General features: G+C 38.9%; 2 protein-coding genes across 5 annotated transcripts in view; one reads left to right on the plus strand and one right to left on the minus strand.

Moving 5' to 3' along the window:
• Positions 1–418: 418 nt before the first annotated feature.
• LOC128734005 (signal recognition particle receptor subunit alpha homolog) lies at positions 419–2,977 on the minus strand. Its single transcript, XM_053827956.1, has 4 exons — positions 2,716–2,977; positions 1,174–2,646; positions 931–1,098; positions 419–856 (listed from the first exon to the last, which is right to left on the minus strand). Exons 1-4 carry the CDS (start codon positions 2,830–2,832, stop codon positions 731–733), a joined length of 1,884 nt encoding a protein of 627 aa, XP_053683931.1. The 5' UTR covers positions 2,833–2,977; the 3' UTR covers positions 419–730.
• Positions 2,978–13,233: 10,256 nt separating this feature from the next.
• The window catches only part of LOC128738421 (spectrin beta chain), a 57,485-nt gene continuing 44,407 nt past the window's right edge, over positions 13,234–26,311 (plus strand). For all 4 annotated transcript variants that reach the window (XM_053833522.1, XM_053833524.1, XM_053833525.1 and 1 more), the window contains exon 1: positions 13,234–13,453. The gene's annotated coding sequence lies outside the window, so the exon portion shown is untranslated. The remainder of the gene's footprint in view (positions 13,454–26,311) is intronic.

A 26,311-nucleotide genomic window follows, 5' to 3' on the forward strand; every position in this document is an offset into this window, starting at 1 on the left:
ACGTATTTCGCCTACGACTTGCAGGCTTCCTCAGTGTCTGTTCTCGAAAGTTCGAAAACAGACACTGAGGAAATCTGCGTAAGTCGTAGGTGAAATACGTATCTGTCAACAATAACATATACATAGTAGAATTAAATTGGATAAGGTCTTCTTTTTATTTAAATTCCAAATTACCCATAAAGCAAAGCCTTGGTGCTACATTCCGCTCTCGGAATATGACCATTTGTATTTTATAATTCGACAGACTGCACTGCTTCATTCCTAGTCCTACTCTAGTGATACTACGAACTACTTTTGGCTTCATTATTTTTTTCTATCATTCCCCCGTCTTTCGTTATAAAAGAATAATCAACGAAAGCTACATAGTCAATTAAAATTGCAATACTGCAACCATTTTAAGGAGAGAGATAAACACAGGTGGGCCTTCGAAACTTGTCCATGTTTTATTTTGACAAACATTTACTTGATCCATATTCGTTCATGCCAAACTATAGCACGTGAAGTAAGTAGCAATGATACGTGATTGTCGTACTAAAACTAGACACGAAACTTACATTATCAACAACAAAAAAATTCACAGCAGTAACTGATAGCGAGCGTAGAAAAGTACGAGGCAACTTGCCTAACTTGTTTTACTTCATACATGCAAAAGTGGAGTTCAATTTTAAGTATCAAATAAGTAACAAAACACTAACAAAGTTCCAAATTCATTTTCCGTAGTTTGTTCTCTTTACTTCATCAATGCATGAACAACGGCCTTGGCATTCAATTTCTTCAAATCGGTATAGGTTTGTCCTGTTCCTACAAAAACGATTGGCTGACCTGTTATGTAAGTCATCGATATGGCAGCGCCGACCTAGAGTAGAAAATTGAGATAAAAGTTCTTATCTGGTTAGCGATGAAGGACAAAACGACTCAGTCGTTGCATACCTTATCGTCAATAGTGTCAAATTTGGTCAAAACAATGCCATCAATAATGTGCGGGTTTTCATTAGCGGAATAGTCGGCTAATGCTTGATTAAATTTAACCAGTTGGTCGACTGCTTCATTGCCTACAAGAGCTTCACCCACAAATAACACCAGATCGGGTTCGTTGACCTAAACAATAAAAGAAAAAAATTGTGTGTAATTTCATGCTTCAGTTCTGATTTTTTTTATTTTTTTGTGTTTTACCTTAATAAGTTTGGCCAGTGCTCTCATAAGCGGTTCGTTGTCCTGCATTCGCCCAGCGGTGTCAATCAACACAACATCAATCGTAGAGTCCTTTGCATAACGAATAGCCTCCATCGCTATACCAGCTGCATCCTTGCCGTATCCTTTCTCGTAAAGTTGTACCATTTCACGACCAGCGTGTTTTTCTGCCGGATGCAATGCATTTAAATGCCTCATATGAGTGCGCAGCTGCTCGACAGCTCCAGCACGGAATGTATCGCAAGCGGCAATCAGAACGTTCAGATTGTTTTCGATCAACCAGAAACAGATTTTAGCTAGATTGGTAGATTTTCCCACCCCATTTACGCCACAAAAGCTCATCACATAAGGTCGTTTATTTTTCTTCGCTTCCAAACAATCACGCAGAATATCTACACGGCGCTTGGGTGAAAGAATCTGAACCAGTGCTTCCGTCAAAGTATTCTTCACCGTTGAAGAAATAGTATCGAAAGTTCCAAGAACTTTTCCCTCCAATTTAACTGCGACCGATTCGCATAATTTCTGCGCGATGTCAGCTGCCACATTTTTGGCAATCAAATGGTCACGTAACTTATCTAAAGCTGGCTGCATATCGGCACGTGTTAGATTTTTCGATCCAACCAGTCCTTTGAAGAGAGACAGCATACCACCGGATTTTTTTACAACCGGAGCGCTTTGCCGACTTGCGTATTGTACCTCTTCCTCCTCATCTCCTTCGCTGTCATCAGAATAGTCGCTCTCACTTTCGACTTCCAGATCCTGAATACCTCCCTTCATGGTTCCAATCATTTCATTGCTCGGAGTAAAATCGCTCCTAATGTCCTCAGGTTTATCCTTGCAGCGATCCAGATTGGGAAGATCCTTTACGTTTCCACCTAAGTCCCACACACGCATTTGCTTACCCGATTTTTGTGATGGTGACTTTGGCGATTTCGGTTTATCACCCTTGTTTTTCTTATTTAACTTCTCCATCATTTTCTTACGATTTTCTAAGATAATATCATCATTGCCACCGCCATTGGTAGCCAAAGGAGCTTCCGGCTCGTCTCTTACTTTGTTTTCAACTATTTTAACGGACTTTTTCCCCCCACTCGCAGCGGGCTTCTGCTCGCCCTTGCGTTCTATCATAGAAGACACAGTTTTCTTCGATTTGTGCGACTCCTCGAAGCTACGCATTTGTTTTGGAAGCGTTGCTTGGAGGCGTCCCCACTTTTCAGCTTGCTCCAAAATCCTGGTAAAATCTTGTTGAAAGTCGAAGTTGCTATAATTGCGATTCTCAACCCGTAAATCATTCTTATATTTATCACGGAACTCCAAATGTATATCGCTTAGAAATTTATCAATGTACGATAGTTGAAGTATTTTTTGGAATGCAACAACAAACACAAGCTCGAACTCATTGTCCAGCTTAAACTGAAGTGACAGTCCATCATGATCGTATGACCCAGAACGTTCCTGAAATAAGACAAACAAAAATGAAATCAGTACGGCTTATCAGTAATTTACATTGCGGAATAATGATACCTGTAGAATTACGCTGCGAATCAGAGCATTAACTGGTGGTGCAAAAAATTGATTGGTGCCTCGGAAGCACCAAAGAACAATCCCACCTTTAGTGAATATGGTAAATAAGTCCAACATGTTGTGGTATGTCGAAGCAATAAAGAACTACAGTTTATATACTTGTTTTATTCGTTGACTGGTATGCAAATCACTGAAAATATGAAATACTGCTGCGTAGCAAGTTTCTAGAAACGCACTTCACTGCTCGATTATGATTTTTTTAATAAACTGACTGACAACTCAGCACAGCAAACATAAACACGTAGTAAGATAAATGTCATTTTGACAATCTAAAAAAGTTAACACCAAACTGTTACAGTCGTTACCGTCGTATAACGTAACCCATGCGTTATGCAAGGAGCCAACGGGTACGGGATTGCATCAAGATTCAAGCCAAGGTTCAAGCTTTTAACGAGCCAAAATGTTTTCTTTACACGCGTTCACGCTAAAACTAAAGAAATATTGTCAATTGCAAGGAAAATTGTACCATCCAAAGTGCGATATCGCTCATAAAAGTGCTATTTTGCATTAAATCGTTTCGGTCTCTTAGGGTACCGCCAGAGTGCAAGCGACATGCGACGCGACGCGACATTTCTTGCTGTAGTTATACGCGCAGCTCTTTTTCGCCCGAAGCAGGACTGTGCATTTAGCAACATGAGAGCGAAGTCGTGTCGCGTCGCTGTCGCGTTTACTCTGTACGGGGCCTTAGGCGCACTTATTGCTGGAATATAACAAAAAAATGCGCCGAAGATACCGAAATGATTTAATGCAAAATAGCACTTTTGGGAGCGATATCGCACTTTGGATGGTACAATTTTCATTGCAATCAGCAATATACGGAAAGAAACCGTGCGATGTGTTAGGGAAATGTCAAAAATGCTGCTCAAATATTACGAACACGCACCATTACGGCTCGTAAAGAGCTGGATAGTCTCTGTAAGCTGGATAGACCATTTTACGAACTAACATCATTGCTGATATTGATATTGTTTTCTCGTGGGGTCATCTGTGGATTGTTAAAGTACCAGTACGGGAAAGCGCAATATCAATATCAGCACGTTACCTTGTCGCTTGTCATATAAAATAGTCCATTGCTGATTGCAGAAAGGCAGAAACATTAAAAAAAAACCCTGATTTAATCCACCTAGTGGTGAAAGGAACCTTTGTTATACTTACTTGCTATTTAAGAGAGAAATCGACACACCTTCGGAACATAATTCATCTATTGGTTAACGATGCGTAGTGCGTTGGTTTACATAAAATTTTAGAAGTTTAGAAAATTTGGACAAAATAGGAGCACTTATAAATTTTGATAGATCCTTTTTCCATGAAATTGCGGAGTCAGTTGTTATTAATGTGAGTAAGTGCAAGTAAAAGTAAGTTGTAAGGGGAAATACTATTCTTTAACATTGCGTAGTAAAGGTCTAGTTTATAGGCTTTTGAACTATGCATAATTTCCTGTAATGCCATTCTATTTGTTTCACATCAATAAAGTTTTCTTGAATAAATTTTCGTCAATTTTTATTAACCTTCGGCTAGTCACCTTATGGTATTTTGTACAACACGTGTATGTTTTTGAATGTCATATTGTTATAAAGTTACAAATCGTTGTTTAATTAACGTATATTCTTCAATAAACTTGCTATGAGCAAAATGTCATAACTATTCAATGCATTAATACCACAGACAAACAGACATAACTCTTGGAAGAAAAATCAACAAAAATTATCGTACCTCACATTTAGCCAGAACACTAGCACCATCTATGATCGACATTCCCAAATATCAAATAGCAACAGGAGTATCCCTCGAAGTAGCAAGTATTTTTTATGGGGAATTCCCCTTTTTTCGTCAAAAAGCGCCACTTTGACCAAAACGGAGACATTCCCAACTGAACCCAAATTTGAAACGACCGTTTAATCGGTACGAAGAATGGAAAACGAGTGTTATGTCTGTTTGTCTGTGTTAATACTTTAAATTGTTAGGAAAATAGATCAGCATAAACCGACATCACAGAAATGAAGCAAGCAGCATTTGAGGTGTACCGCAATTGACTCCAACCGGAATTTTCTCTCGTTTCTTCATATTTGGTGTCTTTCTGCAGCAAAACTATCAGCAAATATAAAATGTTTAAAATGTATCCGTCTGTTGGTAGTCAAGTAATTCGGAGTCAAAATTAGGGTATTTTTTATAATCAAAATTCTACAGTTCCTGAACAAGCGAACATAGAAGTATACTATATTTAGCAAAGTTGTGTATTTCAACTATTTGTTCAACTTTGTAATACCGTGGACCCCCGTTCGTTTGAACGATTACTCATGCAAACTAACGGGGTTAATTTTTAATTTGAACAACTGGTAACCCTAAATATGCAGAAACTAGTGTGAATTGGTCGCCCTGCTCTTTGTTATTGTTTTGTTGGTTTGATTTGTTTGCAGTTGCTAGCAACGAATTTTCATTCTGCGATCGGATTTCTATCATAATCGTTGGGAAAACGGAATGTGAAACAAATTACATACTCAAGGTAAGTACAATCAAATCGTGTTTATGTGCATTGTCTGCATAAGTAAATGATGTCATGTTGAGAATGACATTTGAACCATTTTTAATTTGCACGTCGTGCAAACCAGCGGGGTTCAAATTAAAAAGTGTTCAGATTAAAAACGGTCAAACGAACGGGGGTCCACGGTACATGTAAAAGTCATACAACAATTCCAAAAAGAACTAAAATAGAAAAACTGATTTTACAAATTCATATACAGTAGGATATCGAATTTGGCAACAAAAGCGTGTCGGCTATGTTGCCAAAATCGAAACCGTGCCAAAATCCAGACCCTTTTTCGATATGAAAATTTTTAATGTAAATGCTTTAGAAATTGTCTAAATATCATTGATCAACGATTGCAACCATTTTATGTTTAAAAAGTCCGCCAATAGAGCTATCTGTCCGGTGTAAATAAGTTATTGACACCCTGCGGTAAGACGTAGTCCTACGGCAATAAAAATATTATTGTTCGAAACCACATAACTTTTTTTCATGAACATACTGAGGGCATCATTTTTTCGTCATGTAAAGCATGTATGCAGACACTGATTGATATTTAAGCATAATTTTGGAAGTGAAATATCTTGTGTTGCCGAAAACAAATACTTTTGTTGCCAAAATCGAGGCATGCCAAAATCGAACGTTCCCAAATTCGAAATCCAACTGTACAATAAATAAGGTTTTTCTATCTTCGCTAAATAGATAGAAGGTTGCTGTCTTCAGCAAAATTTCTTGAATTAATATGCTCTAAAACTTTGCAGAACTCGTCAATATATTATATTGAAACTGAAGAAAAATAATTTTTTTATTTCACTTTAAGGGGGATTAATCAAAATTTAAATTCTACCAGACTATAGAGCTTTCAATTTCAAGAAACTCTTCCAATAGTTCGATAAATCTAAAACCAAGTTTTCCCAGTCAAAACTTTAATGCGCACATTTTCTGGTTTTGGGCTATTGTGCGCGCGAGTAACCGTGTTAAAAAGTTGGCGCGAGTGTTCGAGGGTCTATATCTTTTGACCGGCAAAACCAATTCTTATGAAATTTTGCAGATACATTCGCAGTGTCAAATCCTTTCGTTTGATACTAAAATAATTGAAACTTGATAAATTGTCTTAGTTAAAATTATTATAAATTATTGTTAATTTTGATGTGTGGTACACGATTGTCCATAACTTTCAAATTAAACGTCCAATCAAAAAACAAATCAATAGTGATTTATTAGGCTATATTGCCTTTCAAATGAGACTAATAGCACAAAAATCGGTTTAGCCATCTCTGAGAAACAGGCGATAATTATTACCTTGTCAAAACAGGTTTTTTAAGGTTAACTTTTAAACTACTTGTCTGATCTCAATAAAACTTCCTGACAATTTTTATATTATAGCAAGAGCTTTCATTTGGTACTAAGATCATTGAAATCGGTTGTCTAGTTCCGGAGAAAATCGTGTCAGGTAGTTTTCACATTTTTACTCATAACTTTTAAACAAAAAGTCGGACCATGAAACGACTCAATAGTGATACACTAGGCAATAGTACCTTTCAAACCAAAGTAAAATCGAACGAATCGGTTCAGCCATCTCCGAAAAACGGCCGACACACACACACACACACACACACACACACACACGCATACACACACACACACGCATACACACACACACACGCATACACACACACACACGCATACACACACACACACACACACACACACACACACACACACACACACACACACACACACACACACACACACACACACACACACACACACACACACACACACAGACACAGACATTGCTCAGTTCGTCAAACCCTATCGATTGGTATATGTGACTCGGCCCTCCGGACCTCTGTTCGATTTCGTGTTTTTCCACCAATTTTTAAACCTTTGTTATAGTATAACAAAGGTAAAAACCCGATTTAATCCACCTAGTGGTGAAAGGAACCTTTGTTATACGGTCTTACTTGCTATTTGAGATAGAAATCGACACGTCTTCGGAACATAATTCATCTATTGGTTAACGTTGCGTGGTGCGTTGGTTTTAATTAAATTTTTGGAAATTAAATAAGGCGACATCCATTTAGTACGTCACGCAAATTTTGACCAAAATCAACCCCCCCTCCCCCCCTTGTCACATTTCGTCACACATTCGTGACCCCCCCTGAGAAAGTACGTCACGTCACGACAATCCCCCCCCCTTCACAACAAAAAAATTAAATATTCATTCCACCCTTTTTATTTAAAGCTATCAAATGAATTTCTGCAAATAAAAAATGGAAAATTTTCGAGCTTATAAGTCATCGCTTCGCGGATTTTGAAGATGATCTTCAATTGCTGCAATCGGATACGCTTCAGAAGTCGCTGATGTGTCGTCGATTAATGTTTCGCGCATATCCACGCCCTTTACATTCATCCACTCAAATTCGTCTGATCTAGTTGAAAGAATCAGGGCTCCTGCTGACGTCTTGCAGCAACACGTCGATGAAGAAGTTTCCTGACGGATTTTTTTGTATTTCTTCAATCGTGTAGTCATTCAACACTACCTTAGATCTAAAATTTAAAAAGAAGAAAATTTAGACATAGTAGAATTAAATTGGATAAGTTTTCTTCTTTTTTAATTTTAGGTTTCGTATTCTACTAAGACGCTCCAAAAACTTCAGACTACCTTAGATGCGAAATTTAATCCGCAAGTGGCTTAAACTCTATCCTTCAGAGAGCTTTTGAGTGAGGGGCAGTATAAATTATACCGAAAAACTTTAAAAGTAGCCGTGGAACTTCCGTATGAGTTTTTGTTCATCGATTGAGTTCAGCACGAATATCAAGGGAAAACATTGTCATGGGTCTCTGGTAGCATCCCGTAACCCTTCAGGAGTTTGTGCGACTGCTATTTGCGGTTGCAAAGATCTTTTAGGCAGGACGGTACTCAAGCAGCTGTTCAGCGGTGTACTGCATATTCTGTAAAGCCTTAATGGAGAGTTCATACTACATAGAATAAATGAGTCCTGTTCACATATATATGTTAAAAAAAGTGTTCATTCAAAAAATTTAACTATTTGTTTTAAAATCCATCAGTACGTTAATTTTATAGAAGCCTTCAATAGTTGTATTTTAAAATGAAGGCTAAATTATAATATCCCGAATAAATTTTCCATTTGATTTTTTTCATGTGACGTCACATAACTTCATACCCCCCCTCCCCCCTACGTCACAAATCGTCACGATTAGATCAACCCCCCCTCCCCCCTATAAGCGTGACGTACTTTATGGATGCCCCCTAAGAGGAAATATTATTCTTTAACATATACATTGCGTAGTAAAAGTCTAGTTTATAGGTTTTTGAACTACGCATAAATTTCTGTAACGCCATTATTTTTGATTGACATCAATAAAGTTTTCTTGAATAAATTTCATCAATTTCTATTAACCTTCGATTACTCACGCTGTTGCATTTTGTACAACACGTGTAGGTTTTTGAATGCCATATTGTTATAAAGTTACAAATCTCTGTTTAACTAACGTATGTTCTTCAATTACCTTGTTATGAGCAAAATGTCATAATTATGCATTAATACTTTAAATTGTTGGGCAAATAGATCAGCATAAACTGACATCACAGAAACGAAGCAATCAGCATGTGAGTTGTACCGCGATTGGCCCTGGAAGTTTCTCTCGTTTCTTCATTTGTAAAAATGGTGTCTGTATGCAGCAACACAATCAGCAAATATAAAATGTTTAAAATGTATCTGTTGGTAGTCGAGTCATTCGGGGTCAAAATTAAGGCATTTTTTTAATCAAAGTTCTACAGTACCTAAACAAACAAACAAGGTATACTATATTCATCAAAGTTGTGTATTTTTACTATTTATATAATTTTGTAATACATGAAAAAGGAATACAACAATTACAAAAAGAGCTAAAATAGAAAAAACTGATCTTACAAATTCATATACAATGAATAAGATTTTTCTCTCTTCGCTTAATAGATAGAAGGTTACTGTATTCAACAAAATTTCTTGTAATAATATGTTCTAAAACTTTGCAGAACACATCAATGTGTTATATTGAAACTGAAGAAAAATAATTTTTTTATTTCACTTTTAGGGGGATTAATCAAAATTTAAATTGCACCAGACGATAGAACTTTCAATTTCAAGAAATTCTTCCAAAGGTTTCATAAACCTAAAACCAAGTTTTCCCAGTCAAAATTCTAATGCGCATGTCTTTTTGGCTTTGGGCCATTGTGCGCGCGAGTAACCGAATTACAAAAGTCGGCGCGAGTGTTGGAGGGTTAATATCTTTTGATCGGCAAAACCGATTCTTCTGAAATTTTGCAGATATATTTGTAGCATTAAAATCTCTAATTTGATGCCAAAATAATTCAAACTAGATAAATCATGTTTGATGAAATCGTTATAACTTATTGTAAATTTTAATGTGTTGTATTCAATTGATCATAACTTTCAAATTAAACGTCCAATCAAAAAACAAATCAATAGTGATCTATTAGGTTATGTTAGCTGTCAAATGAGACTAATAGCGTCTAAATCGGTTTAGTCATTTCTAAGAAACAGGCGATAATTATTACCTTGTCAAAACAGGTTTTTTAAGCATAACTTTTAAACTGATTGTTTGTTTTCAATAAAATTTATCCGAAAAATTTAGTGTTAATAAGAGCTTTCATTCGATACCAAGATCGTTGAAATCGGTCATTTGGGTCCGGAGAAAATCATGTCACGTAATTTTTTTTTTTTACTTATAACTTTTAAACGAAATGTCGGACCTTGAAACAATTCAATAGTGATATACTAGGCAATAATACCTTTCAAACAAAAGTAATAGCGAACAAATCGGTTCAGCCATCTCCGAGAAACAGGCGATAGAAAAGTTGCGCCCCGCACATACATACACACACACACACACACACACACACACACACACAGACATTGCTCAGTTCGTCGAACCCTGTCGATTGGTATATGTGGCTCGGCCCTCCGGGCCTCGGATCAATTTCGTGTTTTTCGACCAATTCCTAAACCTTTGTTATAGTATAACAAAGGTAAAACGTGTGATGTCCCGTTCACTAAATATTGAGTTATCGGTTCTTACGTTGGCATAAAAATAGTTTTTGTGTGATGTATTACACTCAAAAAAATCGACACGTCGCATCCACGTGAAAAATCATGTAAACTTCTGTACAGCAACTTACATGAACTTCATGTTAATGGATTCAATGTTTCATGTTAATGGAAAAGTTGATAAATTTTACCGAGATCGCACGTAAACTAGTTAGTATGAGTGCGAGTTACCAATAATTCACGTGAATGTTACATGAAAATTGTGATGGATGAGAATTACGCTAGGAATTACGTATGTTTTCACGTAAACTTGACGTGCCAAATTTTTTGAGTGTAGGAAAATGTCAAAAATACTGTTCAAATATTACGAACACGTCCGCCATTATGGCTCGTAAAAAGCCGGATAGCATTGGGAATATATAGAGTGACTATATGCAGAGTGACGACATGTCATCCCAAAAGTATGCAATTCGTGTTTTCTTTTTCTTTCCTGCATACGCGTTGGATTGGTTGTCTGCTCGATTGGAATGACACTGACAGATTATCATTCCAATTTTGACATTGTCGCTACTCTATATATAGTCACTCTATATATAGTCACTGTAAGAATATAATAAAATTTATTATTTATTTAATTATTGTCAATTACCAGGAAAATTGTACCATCCAGATTGCGATATCGCTCATAAAAGTGCCATTTTGCATTAAATCGTTTCGGTATCTTCGTTACCTTCCAAGCAATAAGTACGCCGAAGATACCGAAATGATTTAATGCAAAATAGCACTTTTATGAGCGATATCGCACTTTGGATGGTACAATTTTCCTTACAATTGACAATATTTAATATTAATATTAAATATTAATTAAATTAATTACAGCCTGAATTCGTTAATTGGGCCACGATTGCACTCCAGCTGATTCGCTAATTGGGCCGACTGACAGTTGTTAGAAATTTCTAAACTCAAAAATTCCATACAATTTTGACATTCAAGTTGTCATATAGCCCAATTAGCGAACACCCAATTAACGAACCGCCCAATTAACGAAACTTTGCTGTATTTAATATTGTGCTTTGCAAGAAATCTTTTCATTCTCGGAAAGTTCATAGCAAGCTGTCAAAATAATTCTGTAATGAGCGAAGCTGACGAATTTTCGTTAATTGAATATCGATATTTTTCACATATCGATACGTATACTCAGTTGAAAGCATAATCAGCAAAATTGCTCGCATCACGTGACGATCTGAATTTTACATTTATTTTAGGGGCCATCCACATACCACGTGGACAGCTTAGAGGGGGGTGGGGGGTATGAAAGTGTCCACGCTTGTCCACGGAAGGGGGGGAGGGGGTACGGAAAATGTCCACGTGGACAAGTTTTTTTTTCATGCAATAGAAATTAGAAATAACTCAATAGAACTGCAATAGAAATTTTTTTACAACTCTTGCCTTCTTTGTGAAATGATAAATGTAACGGAAGAATCCACGAATATTCACCACTTACGTGACTCATTTATCACAAAGGTCGCACTTGCGCCAAAATGCATTTTGCCTCAAAATCAAATCCAGCTCGCCAAAAAAAGGGCTTCCATCGACAACCTATTTCCAAAAGGCTTCGCCTTCAAAAAATTTTACGAATCACATTGCTTCGAAAAGGTCTTGTGATGCGTTGAAGTAGACGGCCAAGCTGAGATGTTCTGGATACAGATACTCTAGACAAAGATACTCTGGACAGAGAAGAATCGTCAAGCGAAAGTCAAGCTATCAGCTTTCTTGCAGTCGATAATAATTTGCAGTAGACAAGATCATAAGAATTAAGGTCCTAACACCTTGCATACGGATTTTAATACGCTGCGGAAAGTTGACGGAAAATCCATGGAAAAACTCAAATTTCCGCAACGCCTAAAAAGCCGTATGCATTGTGTCACGGCCTTTAGACTGGCGCTTCCTTTCACGTCAGCTTTTTGATAAATACTGCATAAATCAAGTTGAAAACAATATTTAGAACAATGCATTTCTGTTTTGTTAAATTTGACATAAGAAAAAAAATGTCCACGTGGACAAACAGGGGAGCGGGGTGGGGGTTGAGGGAATGTCCACGCTTGTCCACGGAGGGGGACGGGGGGGTTGAAAATTGGTATTTTTCTGTCCACGTGGTATCTGGATGGCCCCTTATAGCACTCCGTATAGCGTGTTACATTTACAGAGCTGTTGTATTTATTTATATGCATGCCGAAATTAACTATACAATTTCGAAAAAAACTATCGAGATTTCGTCCACAAATGTCGATACCAGTTATATCGATACATTATCGCCCAATGCTGAGCTCGCCAAATATTGAAGGAAGTGCTTTTGTCCAGAGGTGCCATACAAATAGATCAATTTCTATTGTTTGGATATTTGCATCACCATTCCGTACTTCTTAAATTTTGTTACTATTTACACCAATTTTTATACTTATGATTTATATAAAACAGATTTTTGAATGTAAGAGGCTAAAAGAAGTTTTTTACGGTAGTTTTAGTTGCTAAAGCATCAGTAACAATTGCACATATAAACCAAAAAAATATTTGGCCACCTTTCCTTGTTCTCGTTGCGGTGATTGACGATGCGGACTACCGCCGCAACGGGATGAAAATTTATGTAAATAACCGCAATATTCTTTGGTATTGTCGCCCTTACGTTCCAGAGGACATCATTTTTAAACCAACCATTATTCGAATCACCGCAAAGACAAAAAGCTTGCGAAGACCTTAGGCCATCTCTTTCTCTCCTTAACAAAAACCTCAAACCGACGCTGCTTTTTCGCTTGATGAGTGCTGAAAAAGCTTGGCCGTGGTCTGTCCGAATTTGAGCGTAGTCGAGTGAAGATGGTCGTCGCCGTCGCGCTGTGAAGAAAAGTGCCGTGTGTGAGAAAAAAGTTGAAATTGGAAAAACTGCTGTAGAAAATCAATGAAAAATAGTGTTTCCGGCAAGATAGTTACGAAAATAAAGTGATAAAGAACAGTGAGTGCAGTTTGCGATCGTGGTGACGATCAAAAATACAGTTAAATTGTGAAAAACGATCAATTGGAAGTGAGTAATTTTTCCTTCGCTTTGCGCCTGGTCGAAGAAATTTTTTTTCTCATTGACGTTCGCATTTCTTGTTGGATATCGGGAAAAGGCAAATAGGAAAATGGATCAGTGCCTCTACTGTAGTGTGTAGCATCAGCATATTCGTATGGGATAACAGTGCGGTATATAAATACGGCGATGACAACGCCCATAGCGCAGATTATTAGGTTTTCCTGCAGCATGACAAGGACGGTGTGGTAGAAGCGAGTGAGAGAGGAACACTTTAAATTGAATCGATGACATCATCGGCCATCATTTTCTGCACTTTTTCTTACAACCCAGCCGTAATATTCATTCTACTCAACTCTATCTGACAACATAAATGCAATTATTTGCATGTTCAGGGTGGTTTAAAAAATAATGTTAAGTTTTACAAGGTTTTACTTTAGGTCTACTTCTATTCAGGCCCGTGTCGAAATGAGTGTTTTTTTTTTATTAATTTGACCTGGTCAGAGTCGTTTCTGATCGGTTGGGCGAAAAAGATAGAAAGCGAGAAGTTGAAATTTCGGCTTTCTACGCTTGCTACTGCTCATGTAGAGTTGAAACATGAATTCACCAACACATTCGTCTTTTTCCCCCTTGTTTTGAACGTTCGGAACGGTTTATGTTGAATTTAATTTACGTTTGTACCCACACAGGTGTAGAAAACAACGAAAGCATAATTATGCTCAATAACACGACCGATTCGACTTGCTCTCGGTTTTGGTATGTGTTTTAATGTTTTGGTAGGCAAGGAAAAGTAACAACAAACCTTAAGAGCCGCTCAGTTCTTTATCCTTCAAATCAAAAGTTTAATTTTGCGTATTGTGTAATGTCGTATAACTTGAGATTGACAATAATCGCTATCATATTTTTGACTCGCATGTCCCAAACAAGTGAATTACCAAAAATAATTGATAGATGTCGAAAATAACGTAAAAACAAAAATTGTATATTTTATGGTTACCTCACGTTACCGTAAGTTAGTAGAGAGGTCCTTATTTAAAAAAAATCGCAGAACTTACTTTTAAATGAACATGTAATATTTCGCCAACTTCAGCAAATTATGAAAAACATTACTATTAACTTTGTTGGAGGCAGAGAATCTTGATCTCTAATACTTTTTAATACAATAGATGTTTAAATGCAATCGGATACTGCACATGCCTATCTCATCTAGTTTTAGACAAAAATCAAATTTATACTTAAATTTTCATTCTGGACCGCGGTGCATTATCCGAACCAGCATCATCTCAAGAAATTGAAAACATTTTTGGCACATAATTGAGACCAAAGCTTCGGAACACCTAATTGGTAAGTATCGAATAATAACCCATATTGGATATCGCTTTGATATTTATTATTACAGATTTGACGACATTACTTTTCTGTTATATAACTTTTCTCGTAACGCAGGGCTCTAACTACGATACCAATTCGCAAAGTTATATTATTTATACATTTCCATTTATAGGAACGACTTCAAACAAACGCTTTTCTATAAAGGTCTTTAAATGTACCATAGTTTATAACTGAAAGCTAGGTATACAAGAAATTTAGCTCAGTCTCAGCGAATGTTTATCGAAACAATAAAAAACGTGGATTTGAGCAGTTTGCTAAGGTAGCGGGATGGTACAATAAGTAATACAGTGAGATTTCGAATTTGGCATGTCTCGATTTTGGCACCAAAAGTATCCGTTTTTATCAACATAAAATATTTTACGTCCAAAAATATGCTTAAATATCAGTCAGTTTCCGCATACATACTTTAAATGACGAAAGAATATTTCCCTAAATGTGTTCATTAAAAAGATCTCGGGGTACTACTCGACTCCAAACTGACCTTCAAATGTTTCATGTTTTCTTCGTTGTCGACAAGGCCTGCAGGAATTTAAGATTCATCATGTGTATCGCCAAAAAATTCAATGATATATACTGCTTGACATCACTCTACTGTGCGTTAGTTCGTTCTAACCTTGAATACTGCGCACCCGTATGGAGCCCGTATTATCAAAACGGCGTCACCCGAATCGAGGCAGTACAGCGGAGGTTCGTTCGCTTTGCGCTCCGAACAGCGTTGCGGGCTAATCAACCTGGACTCTCTGCAAAAACGTCGGGACGTAATCAAAGCTGTTTTTATATCAGATGTTTTGACGTCTCGGGTCGACTGCCCTTGGATACTAGAGAGAATCGACATTTCAGCTCCACCTCGCTTAACACGGAACAACTCATTTACAGGAACCTACTGTATAGCAGATGAGCGAAAATGTTAGGTAACCAGCTAGCTATGTTCAAATATTCAAGATCAGGGATGGAAGATCAGTGATTTTGATAAAATCTGTGAGTTATCGCCACACGTACAGATCACGATCCGTACAGTTATATGACAAACAGTGAATCTTTAGCGTTGATCACAAGATTTTGTTCTCTAAACAGTCTCAAACAGTTATATTTCTCGCAATCATGCAATGAACATGATCTGACATGAGGTTTGTCATAATCGGTACGGATCGCGACAAAGTGTTTGTCGCTTACAAGTAGTGATGTCAATGAATCTGAATCTGATCGCTCCTATGATCTTGATCGCTAGAAGCGATTTTTTTCCCATCCCTGTTCAAGATTCAATTATCCATCACCCTCCTCCTCCCATTTAGTGATAACACTACTAGTGAACTACAACATTTCCAGAACGTTGACAATTAATTTTTCTAACTATTCTAAGTTTTTCACCGTACTTTCTTATGTGTCTATGTCCACCGGTTCAACAGATCAAAGGGACAGTCTCCTCCACTGTCGACGGTCACCTACCACAGCTTTCACTTGTTGCACCAACAGTTTGAATATCGTTGGCTGGGCTACGCCGCTTTGAGATTTTGGGTCTACATCCTCTGCGCAGTCCGTGCAGATTCCAGTCGAGTGCCTCCCTGCAGATTTCGTTCATCTTTCTGTTTAAGGCATGTCCAATCCGTCTACAGCTACGCTCCCGAATATCTATTTTTCTATTCCGAATCCCCAAGTATGAGTCCGTTGACCTTGCGACAAGGCCTGGAAAACGTAATTCCTCCATTCAACTCGGTCCATGGCAACTTGTCTTCAGCTCCGCGGGTACTTTTGGCATTTTGTCATTCTGACAACATGTCCTTTTTGAATACTGGGTTCGCCACAGAGATGCGCGAATTCGTGGTTCTTTCTTCGTCTCCATAAACCGTCCTCTTACACGCCGCCAAAGATGGTTCTTAGCACCTGTCCCTCAGGTCCTTTTCTAGCAGTGTCCACGTTTCGTACCCGTAGAGGACAACTGGCCTAATTAGCGTTTTATACAGTGTGCACTTTGTACGGGGGCTCAGATTGCTCGACCGCAAGTGTTGTGGAGTACGTAGTAGGCCCGACTTCCGCTGATAATACGCCTTTTAATATCACGGCTGGTATTGTTGTCCTCTGTTGCCAGTGAGCCAACTCGTCTACTACCTCAAACTCATCCCCGTCGATTACCACGATACTGCCCAAGCGGGTCCTGTCGCGCTCGGGCTCGCTTGTCAGCTTATACTTCGTTTTAGACGTATTTATTTTCAACTCAATCTTCTCTGCTTCGCGTTTTAGTCTGGTGTATTGATCTTTTCGCCTCAAATGCTGTCGGCAGAGGCAGAGCAAAGCAGATAAATTGACTGGATTTATTAAATGTCGTGCTCCACATTACGGTCGCAGCTCGTCTTATAACATCTTCAAGCGTAATGTTGAATAGCATGCAGGAAAGACCATCTCCTTGTCGAAGTCCCCTGCGAAATTCGAATCGGTCCGACAATCTACTCGACATTCTCACAAAGCACTAGATCCCATCCATCGTAGCCATGATAAGTCTAGTAAGCTTACCCGGAAACCCGTTTCCATAGCTCTTGTCGGTTTACACTACCATATCCGGCTTTGAAATCGAAAAACAGATGATGCGTCGGGACTGCCGCAGGGTTAAGATTTGGTCCATTGAAGGCCAACCCTCCATGAAGCCGGCCTGGTAACTTCCCACAAATCTATTGGCTATTGGGGATAATCGATGGAAGATGACTTGGGATAGCACTTTGTAGACGACATTCATTATAGTGATCGCTCGGTAGTTCACAATTCCGCTAATCGCCATTCTTGTAGATACGGCAGGTAACCCAGTCTTTCCACTCCTCCGGTAGTCGTTCTGTATCCCAAATATTGACAATCAGTTGATGCAGACAGCCTGGCAACTTGTCCGGGCCCATTATATTAAGTTCCGCTCCAATACCATTCTTTCCTGTTGCTTTGTTGTTTTTCAGCCGCTGGACGGATTTATTAATTTGGCTTATCGATGGGGGTGGCACATCTCCGTCGCTTGCTATGCCTATGAAGTCACTTCCTCTACTATCACAGTCTTCCATCTGCACGCCATTCATCTTCATCGTAGTACTGCTTCCACCTTTCGATCACCGCACAGTCGCTGTCAAAATACCTCCATGCTTATCTCTGCGATCAGCAGCACAAATCCACAATTTGTTTAGTTTTTGGTAGGTTTTCCGCGTATCACGAAAACGGTACAGCTGATCGAGCTCGTCGTATTTCTCCTAATAGTGTTTTTTCTCCTGGCAGAGTCGGATTTGCTGCCTCCGCTTCGGTTTGTATCACTCAACATTCTGACGGACGCACCATTAGTACCTGCGCTGCGTTCTTCTCATTCAATATCTGCTGGCACTTCTCGTTAAACCATTCGTTGCGACGATGTAAGACTTTTCGCTGTCAATAGTTGTTTTACCATTACTCATTAATCATTGTTGCAAATCGAGCGAGAAGCCAACAATACGTATTTAACGCTCAGCGTAAGACAAAGAGCCGCCATTGGTGTTTGCAGACATTCTGCTACCTACACACTCGCAAACGCACAGCCTCGCAGCGTCTTTCTGCATATCCCACTCGCGAGTTAAAACACGTGAGCCACCAGCTGCCCGTGAGGGCTAGTGGTGCACTCGGATACAGATTTTGCATTACTTTTTCTTTTTTTCTTCATCTTCGCCCTCGATTCTACTCACGGGTGGAAATGCGAGCCCTCGCGAGTGATCGGTATCAGCAACTCGGGTAGCAGCGTGGTTGTTGGCAACATACACATTCGGAAAAAATCGTCGCAGTGCATGAATAAATAAGAACGAAAGTCCGAAAAGGATGCTTATGCCGGCGTGTTCAATAGACAATATTAGACCACACGAGTCTGGTCCACACTGACTCCAAGTCTTTAAGAGAAGCGTAATCTTAACCATCACTACTTAGTGGTCCGAACCAATGCTTTTCAACATACCAGTGCTACGATGTCGAACCTGTGGCTCTTTACTTCTTCAGAATGTACCTGAGTACTTTAGAGACCGACAGTTCCATGTTCCAAATTTTCAATCGTTAATCCGTTTTAGTCACCTGGGTCTTCGACGATTGTTGCGTTCCGAATTACTACTTATGTCGTTCGTTGGTTGGGTTTTTTTGTGATGCTGGCTTGCAAATCTCGCGACCAACACCTCTGTATCACCAAAGGACCGACATAGCTCGAAAGTGTCCTCCTTGTTGAAGTTGGTTACCTGATCTCCCACTAGAAAGTAGTGTTTCCCTACCTATTTCGAATATGACGAAGAGAATCCGTTGGTCACTCGGAGTAAATACTTGGAAATTTGAGCTCTAGTTCAAATAACTTCCACTTTTTAAAAGTTGGATAGCTCGTGTGTCAGGGCCCAACATATACATGTTTAAATTTCCGTAAACAATTGTAAGACGATAGGAAATCTTGCATACAACAAAGTGAAATAAATATCTGTAAATAAATATGTAAATAAATATCAATTTGTCGTTCAGTGTTCAACAGGGGAACTGCCGAACGCTCAACGCTTTAGGGTTCCAGCATACGGACTGACATAGAATCATATGTTTTTAGGCTTAAGTATTGTGTACCATTGTTCGTATGTGGCCTGACTGTACAATACACAATAACACAATGTATTTTGATCTATGTATTGTATCACCAAGAAAACCAATATCCGTATGATGAACTGTCACTAGAACATAAAAATTTGTTTCACTAATAATGTAAGTTTCAAAATGTTTTATCAGTTTAAATAGGTGTTGTACATTTATCAGACAATAAGAGTAGGTAACATTCATCTCGTGTTAAAAACTTTAAAACTCGAAAGTATGGATCGTGTTTAGACATGACGAAGGGGGACTGCTCTCCTATTACCCCCTTTAGCTATAGTTTTCTTACAGAAAGCTGTCATATAGCAATGAAACTTCACAGAAGTTTCTTCAACGTGATTGATTCAATAGTTTCATCATAAATACCGATTTCTGTCTTCTTTGAGTCCGTTCCACTGTGAGTCGGCACCACATGTGGAGGTAAGGGAAGAGAGGCATTAACGGACAAGCCGATAGATTTGCACATGTTCACCCTTTTGCTAGGCAAGTTTTCCATTTCCGTGGAAAATTTTGTGAAAAACTTTCCACAGGTACAGCCAGAATACAGATACAATCCAAATGAGTTATGATTTCGATAATGCTATTTGATATCGCGTGGCGTATTTGAGAATACTATCTTCTTACGACTATAAACCAATCCGCTTAGAATAAAAAATGAGGTTCTGTCTTTTTCTTTTTGCTCAAAAGTTTGCACATTTTATTAAAAAGTGTGTACGATGCTTGGTGCAAGGGTTATAAATTTTTGAAATATGCAATGTAATTCTCTGCGAGACCCATTTACATTTCTCTCAATTGTAGGTTTTGATGTACATACATACATATCAAATTTCAGCAGCAGCGCAGATAAGGAATAAGATTAATGCTACATCACTTTTGAAGAAATTTTATAAAATAATTCCCGATACGCTACCGGAGAGTGGCCGAGAGCAAGCCAGAACGAAAGTCATCAGTCGTCTAGGTCATCACACGGTAAAAGAGGGTTCGATGCGACTGTATGGAGTATGTATGGCGAGCCGAGAGCATCCATCCGCACGAAACGACGCATCGATTGCGCAATCGCAACGTCGACGTCATCCCCATTGCCACACTTGCTGTTGCTGTTGCTGGTGACTTGCTTTTGCTACACACGAATCCGCTGCAGAGTACCCCTGTGCTGTGGCTGTGTACCCGGTCGGTGTGGTAGTGAAATTCTACCATCTTCACACACGCGCTTCCATGTCACACAGTCGCCAAAAACGCGAGAGAAGTGGCAAATTTTGAACCGAACAGGACAAAATGCCGAGTCTGACGGATTCATTATCGAGCGACAGTGCAGCAAACTGGGAAGATTTTCCACCTCGCGTGTAAAACACCAAACTGATTGAAATTCGCACAAGAATATTTAGATAAAATTGTGTTTAACTTGATCGTTGTTGATATTGAGTAAGCTTCTTTAATTGAAAATTAATTAGAAAGACAGCCTGTGACGTTAATTCAATGTGAAATCTAAGAATCGAAAGTTATAGATGAAGGACGGTTTTTAAAAGTTCTATTTGCATGTTTTACAATGTAATTTTATTTTATACTTCATAAACCGCTAGTTATCAGAAAATTTTCCAGGAGGAGACAGCATGAATACATTCAGTTTTAAAAAGCTCAGTTTAAGAAAGATCTTGAAGCAGTTGTGAAGTGAGTTCACGCGAATCACGCAACCCCTGGTAATTTTGGAAATAAAGTTCAAGTGGCAGAATCACTACAGGTATCCTCTTGAGCATGAAATATTTTGGCTGGCGTGTACCCCGTCAACATTCATTCAGTCAAGGTTCCCGATTAAAGAGTGTTTTCTTCTGGTTGGTATATTTTTTTCGGAGATGCTTAGTATTGATTTTTCTCTCCGACGACGGCAACCGACATACGACTGGTTGCCAACTTGAACAGGCAATAAAAAATTGTCTGTTTCCGTGCAAGATATTCGAAGTCAGCAGATAAAAAGTGTTGTTCTCTCTGCGTTAGATAATAAAAAAGTTTTGAATAATTTTTTGTTTGGGTTGAATCTGTATATTTTAACCTGGAAGAAAATACGACTGAATGTTTTTGCAATATGTGCAAACTGTGGCAGTTCCTATAGTAGATGCAATCAGTTCAAATATCGGTAAAAAGTTAGTTCAGAGTTGACCTAAAATTAAGAGGAATCTCCTGAGCAGATGATTGAACGCTTTATACGGTGAACTGGAACTTTTTATTGGGAGAGTGCCAAGAAATCTGCCATACCGGCGGTTGCTCTTTTTCGGCAACTGAGAGGTGTTCCATGCAGGCCGATTCAGTGTGAATCATCACTGCCGTATTAGAGGTGCAGTATGAGCATTGTTGTGTAGGTTTTGGTTATATTTGCACTGCGGATAAGATTTTCAAACATCTTTGGCAATCCAATATAGTGTGATGTGATAAAATGTGTGCGGAATTATAATATTACTGTTCGTTAGTACATTTTTAGGTGAAAAATCATGTGTCATGTGGAAAATATGTATAACATTGCCGCTCACAGTCGTTAATAAACGTGGCTGCAGAGTTAACAAACTTCGGCAATGAATAACACAATATTCTTGATTATATCTTATAGTATACTTTTGATTTCGCTTAGAAATTTTTTTTAATAAATAAAAAATAACGTAGCAAATAACAGTGCAACGAAACTCGCCGATTTCTGCCAGCATAATTAGAACAAGTTTCTAAAGGCAAATATGGTCAGCAGTCTTGTCATGCATTATATTCTCAAGTTCGATGCTAATTTTATTTTTCTTCAATTCACTTCATTTTGTTATATTCTTTTCACTGTCTGGCTCTACACATATGACTAATTGGATCGGTCTCATTTTTGTCATTCTTCCCTACTGTGGCAGCCGGTTTATTAGTTTCATTCTCACTCACTTTGGCCTGGAAACACATATATCAAACCTCTTATAACATCACTTCGTTACGTAATGCGTAATGCCATTGACTTTTCCTATTTAGATTGACCATGTGAACATTTGTTGAGCTGAAAAATATATTTAAAAGCATTCCTGATACCTTGAAAGTCCAAATTCAAGTTGTAATCTTAATACTGTTTACTAGCTGTGGATTGTACCGGCTTTTAGCAGTACTCCCAGTCAAGATTCGAACACACGAGTACCAGCGACTTAGTTAGATTACTGAGTCAGCCAGAAGGGAAAATCACATTTCTTAAAAAACATAACAAATCAATGCTTAACAAATGTGATTTACACCAGTATTGCTCGCAACGGCCCCATTACGACGAAAAAGCTGAGGTGTCAATTCCATTCTCGCTTTCGTTGAGATCTGACTGACTGGTCAGTCAGAAGATTTCCTATTGACGAATGCTGCTTAACGCACACAAACATGCACCACGCCTGAGAAGCTGAATGGATGAGTAAGTTTATATTTTTAAACTCTGAACTCAGACAATCGACCGTTAACTGAGCGCACTTGCTCTTTACGATACCATCGTGTTGTGTCCCCCATTTAATTCCTAAACGCCAACGTTCATCGGTGCATAGACCACATCGGTTCTTATTCGCGTAGACCGCCAGATAACGGACCATGCTTGAATGTGCATTTTATGCGGCGGCACATAGTTGTTTTGGACGATCCATAGCCAGCCGTTATATGTATGCGGTTTTCTGCCGTGAAACATAACTCATCATCGCGCGGTGTCAGCTGGAGTGGGGAATAAATTTATTACCTTGTTTTTTTATAGTCTCTCGAAAATGGCCGTCATGTGAAGTTGATTGAATTTGTTTGGCTTCAAATATGAATTCTACTGATGCACAAAGTGGACAGGAGAATTACTTTGCATAGAATTTTTTATTTCACCCTTGACATTTTAAGCGCAAATCAATTAGGTCATCTTTGAAGAATCCAAATAATGATTTTAATTCCACGCGGCTTCGTGCTATGTCGGAATTGTGTGGCATATTTCTGCACCAACCCATCAATAACATTGTCGCCAACGGCGTCTCACAGCCGACCTGAAGGCACTTTGCCTTTGTACTTTGATTCTTCGGACAAGTATCATGTGCCGTGGCGGATATTGCAACCGAATGCAAACTTCAAAGTTCAAATAGCAGCCGCAATGAAGCTCTTGTAATTGTAGTGGTTACTAAGTAGCATATCGAGGAAAAACATCAAGGCATTTTTTCTTGTAGCTATCAATATAGCCGGTAACTAAAGCGGTAGGAAAAATGGGACTTCTGGCGAGTAAGAACCTTACCTGTATCGGTGGCGCGGTAAAGGTGTTATTTGACTTTTAAGCAGGTGTAACGTAGGGCAATCAACGCACTTTAGTGAAATTATAAAAAAAGTGGTTAAAAATAATTTATGTTGCAAATATGCATTTACGAAAAACTAAAAACTTGGCAACAATGTTTAGAAAAACTATTTAAAAATGCAAAATGTCTTCACATTGCATAGAGGTTCACTATTTCAAGAAGACGTAATTTTACTGTTGATTTTACATGTGGGCGTTGTTTGCTGCAGATGCTATATCACGGGATCCGCGCAGAATATCTTGTGGTGATGAGTGGTTTTTATATAAATAATCAGAAAAACGCGATGGGTTGAAAATTTTAATACAAAAGATGAGATATTTTTCGGATTCCTGATGCAATTTTCATAGAAAATGTAATAAAGAATTTCTTTCTAAACTTACCTATCCTGATCCGATGCTCTTTAGGATTTCACCTGAGTAACAATGTTCCGCCAACAAACTCCAGCAAGTCCATGGCAGTCCATCTCCAATTTCTCAAGTGTCTCACACTTTCTAGGTCTTACGCCATTTAGTCTAACCATCTAGCTCGCTGCGCACCTCTGCATCTGGTACCACGTACCAACCAGATTCGAGGCGAACATAATTTTTGCGGGATATTTGTTCAGCATTCTTACAACATGTGCCGCCCATTGTGCTCTTCCAGCTTTAACAACTTTCTAAATACTGGGTTCGTCCTAAGCACACGACGTGACGTTCAAAAACTGCCAGTGCTTTCAAGTCCTTGTCGAGCATTGTCTACGTTTCGTGCCTGTACAGGACTACCGATCTTATTAGCGTTTTGTAAATAATACATTTGGTACGGGAGTGAAGCTTAGCGGACCTTAGAGTTTTGTGGACTCCGTAGTAAGCACGACTTCGAAACAAGAAGTCGTCTGTCTATTTCTCTGCTGCATTTGTTGTCCGACGTCATCAACGACCACCACTTCGAACTCATCCCTGTCGACTACCATACTACTACCATACTATTTTACATTGGATCTGACCCTCAAAAACACTTGAAGTTCATACTTTACTTATTCGTGTAAGTCCGCCGGCCTGGGAGAACAAAATCCTGGTCTCCAGATTCAAAACAGAGATTTTCCGCCATGACTTTCAGCCGTCGCCAGGTCAGATTTTAGTCAACAGCCCGGATGTCGTTGACTACGCTACGTTGCCATGAGCCTGGTTGTCCTTGTGGATTCCAGTCGAGTGCTTTTCTGCAGATCTCGTTCTCTCCTTTTCTCAATGTGTGTCGGATCCACTTCCTCGTTGGATGTCCAGTTATCAGGTCATTAGGCACGAATAATTTATCGCAAGTAGCGATTACTGAATTCCTGCAGTTTTGGCATTGTCTACGCTGAGACGTATCACGTTTCGCCGGCGTACAGCAATAGCGGATTTAATGTTTAAGTTGAAAACTCGGATTTTGTTATGTAGAGTGCTTTGAGCGCCATATATACCACAGACCTACAAAGGCACCTAAGGCCTTTCTAATCCGTGTGGCTATATCACTCTTGGAATTACCATCTGGCTACCAAGATATTGAAAGGTTTCCAACTTCTCAACCTGTTGTACCGCTACTGTAAAACTGGTTAGATGGTCAGTTTCCATTACCATAGACGTTCTTTGCCACATTGTGAGTCTCGCTCCTTGCGGACTTCCGGAGGGGTCATCTAACCTGCTCTGCATATCAGTTTGGCGTTGAGCGAACAGGCCAATATCATCTGCTAGGTCGATCATCATTTAGCTGCTCCATCTTTAGAGGATTCCGAAGCAATCCTCGATTTGGTCAACTGTCAATAGCTCCAACTAGCATCTCATCCCTAACGATAAAAAAACAGTAACGGTGATAATATGCATTCCTGTCTCACACCATCAGTAACCCTTATAGGTTCAGAAAAGATAGACTTATTGTGCATCTCCCTGCACGAGAACGCTACGTCTGGGCCTCGATGAGATGGACTACCTTATCTGGGATTCCTTTCGTCTAAGCCCCAGATACTTTCATAGTTTAGTCGGTCAAACGCTTTTTCAAAGTCAACGAACACCAGTAAAAGAGAGTCGTGGAATTCGTTGATCTGCTCCAATACAATCCGGAGCGTTGTAATGTGGTCTGAACATGATTGGACGGCACGGCATCCAGCTTACTGTCACCGGAGAGTAGCGTCGATCTTCTCCTGGATCCGGATTACCTTATAGAGTATTTTAAGAGTAGTACAGAGCAACGTGGTGTCACGCCAGTTACTGCATTCAGTTAGGTCTCCATTTTAGGGATTTTGATAAAAATGACCTGCATGCCGTCCACTGGGAAAGTTGAAGTTTCTGTTATATTGCTGAATAGCTGGTAAGGGTAGGCGGGGCAAGACCGCCCACTTAAGCAAAACCACCTGTGTAAAAAAAAGTTGCGGCTCAATTTCTAATTTATCTGCTTTAAATGAACAATTGATCTATTACCTACATGTAAAAAATAAAAACATTAATATCTGTAATGATTTTCTATATTTTATTACGATTTGGAAACACGTCCAAAAAAATAGAGTATTTTTTTGCGGGGTGAAACACGCCCACTAACGGGGTAAAACCGCCAT

The sequence above is a fragment of the Sabethes cyaneus genome, chromosome 2 (genome assembly GCF_943734655.1).
Source record: "Sabethes cyaneus chromosome 2, idSabCyanKW18_F2, whole genome shotgun sequence".
Taxonomy (NCBI): domain Eukaryota; kingdom Metazoa; phylum Arthropoda; class Insecta; order Diptera; family Culicidae; genus Sabethes; species Sabethes cyaneus.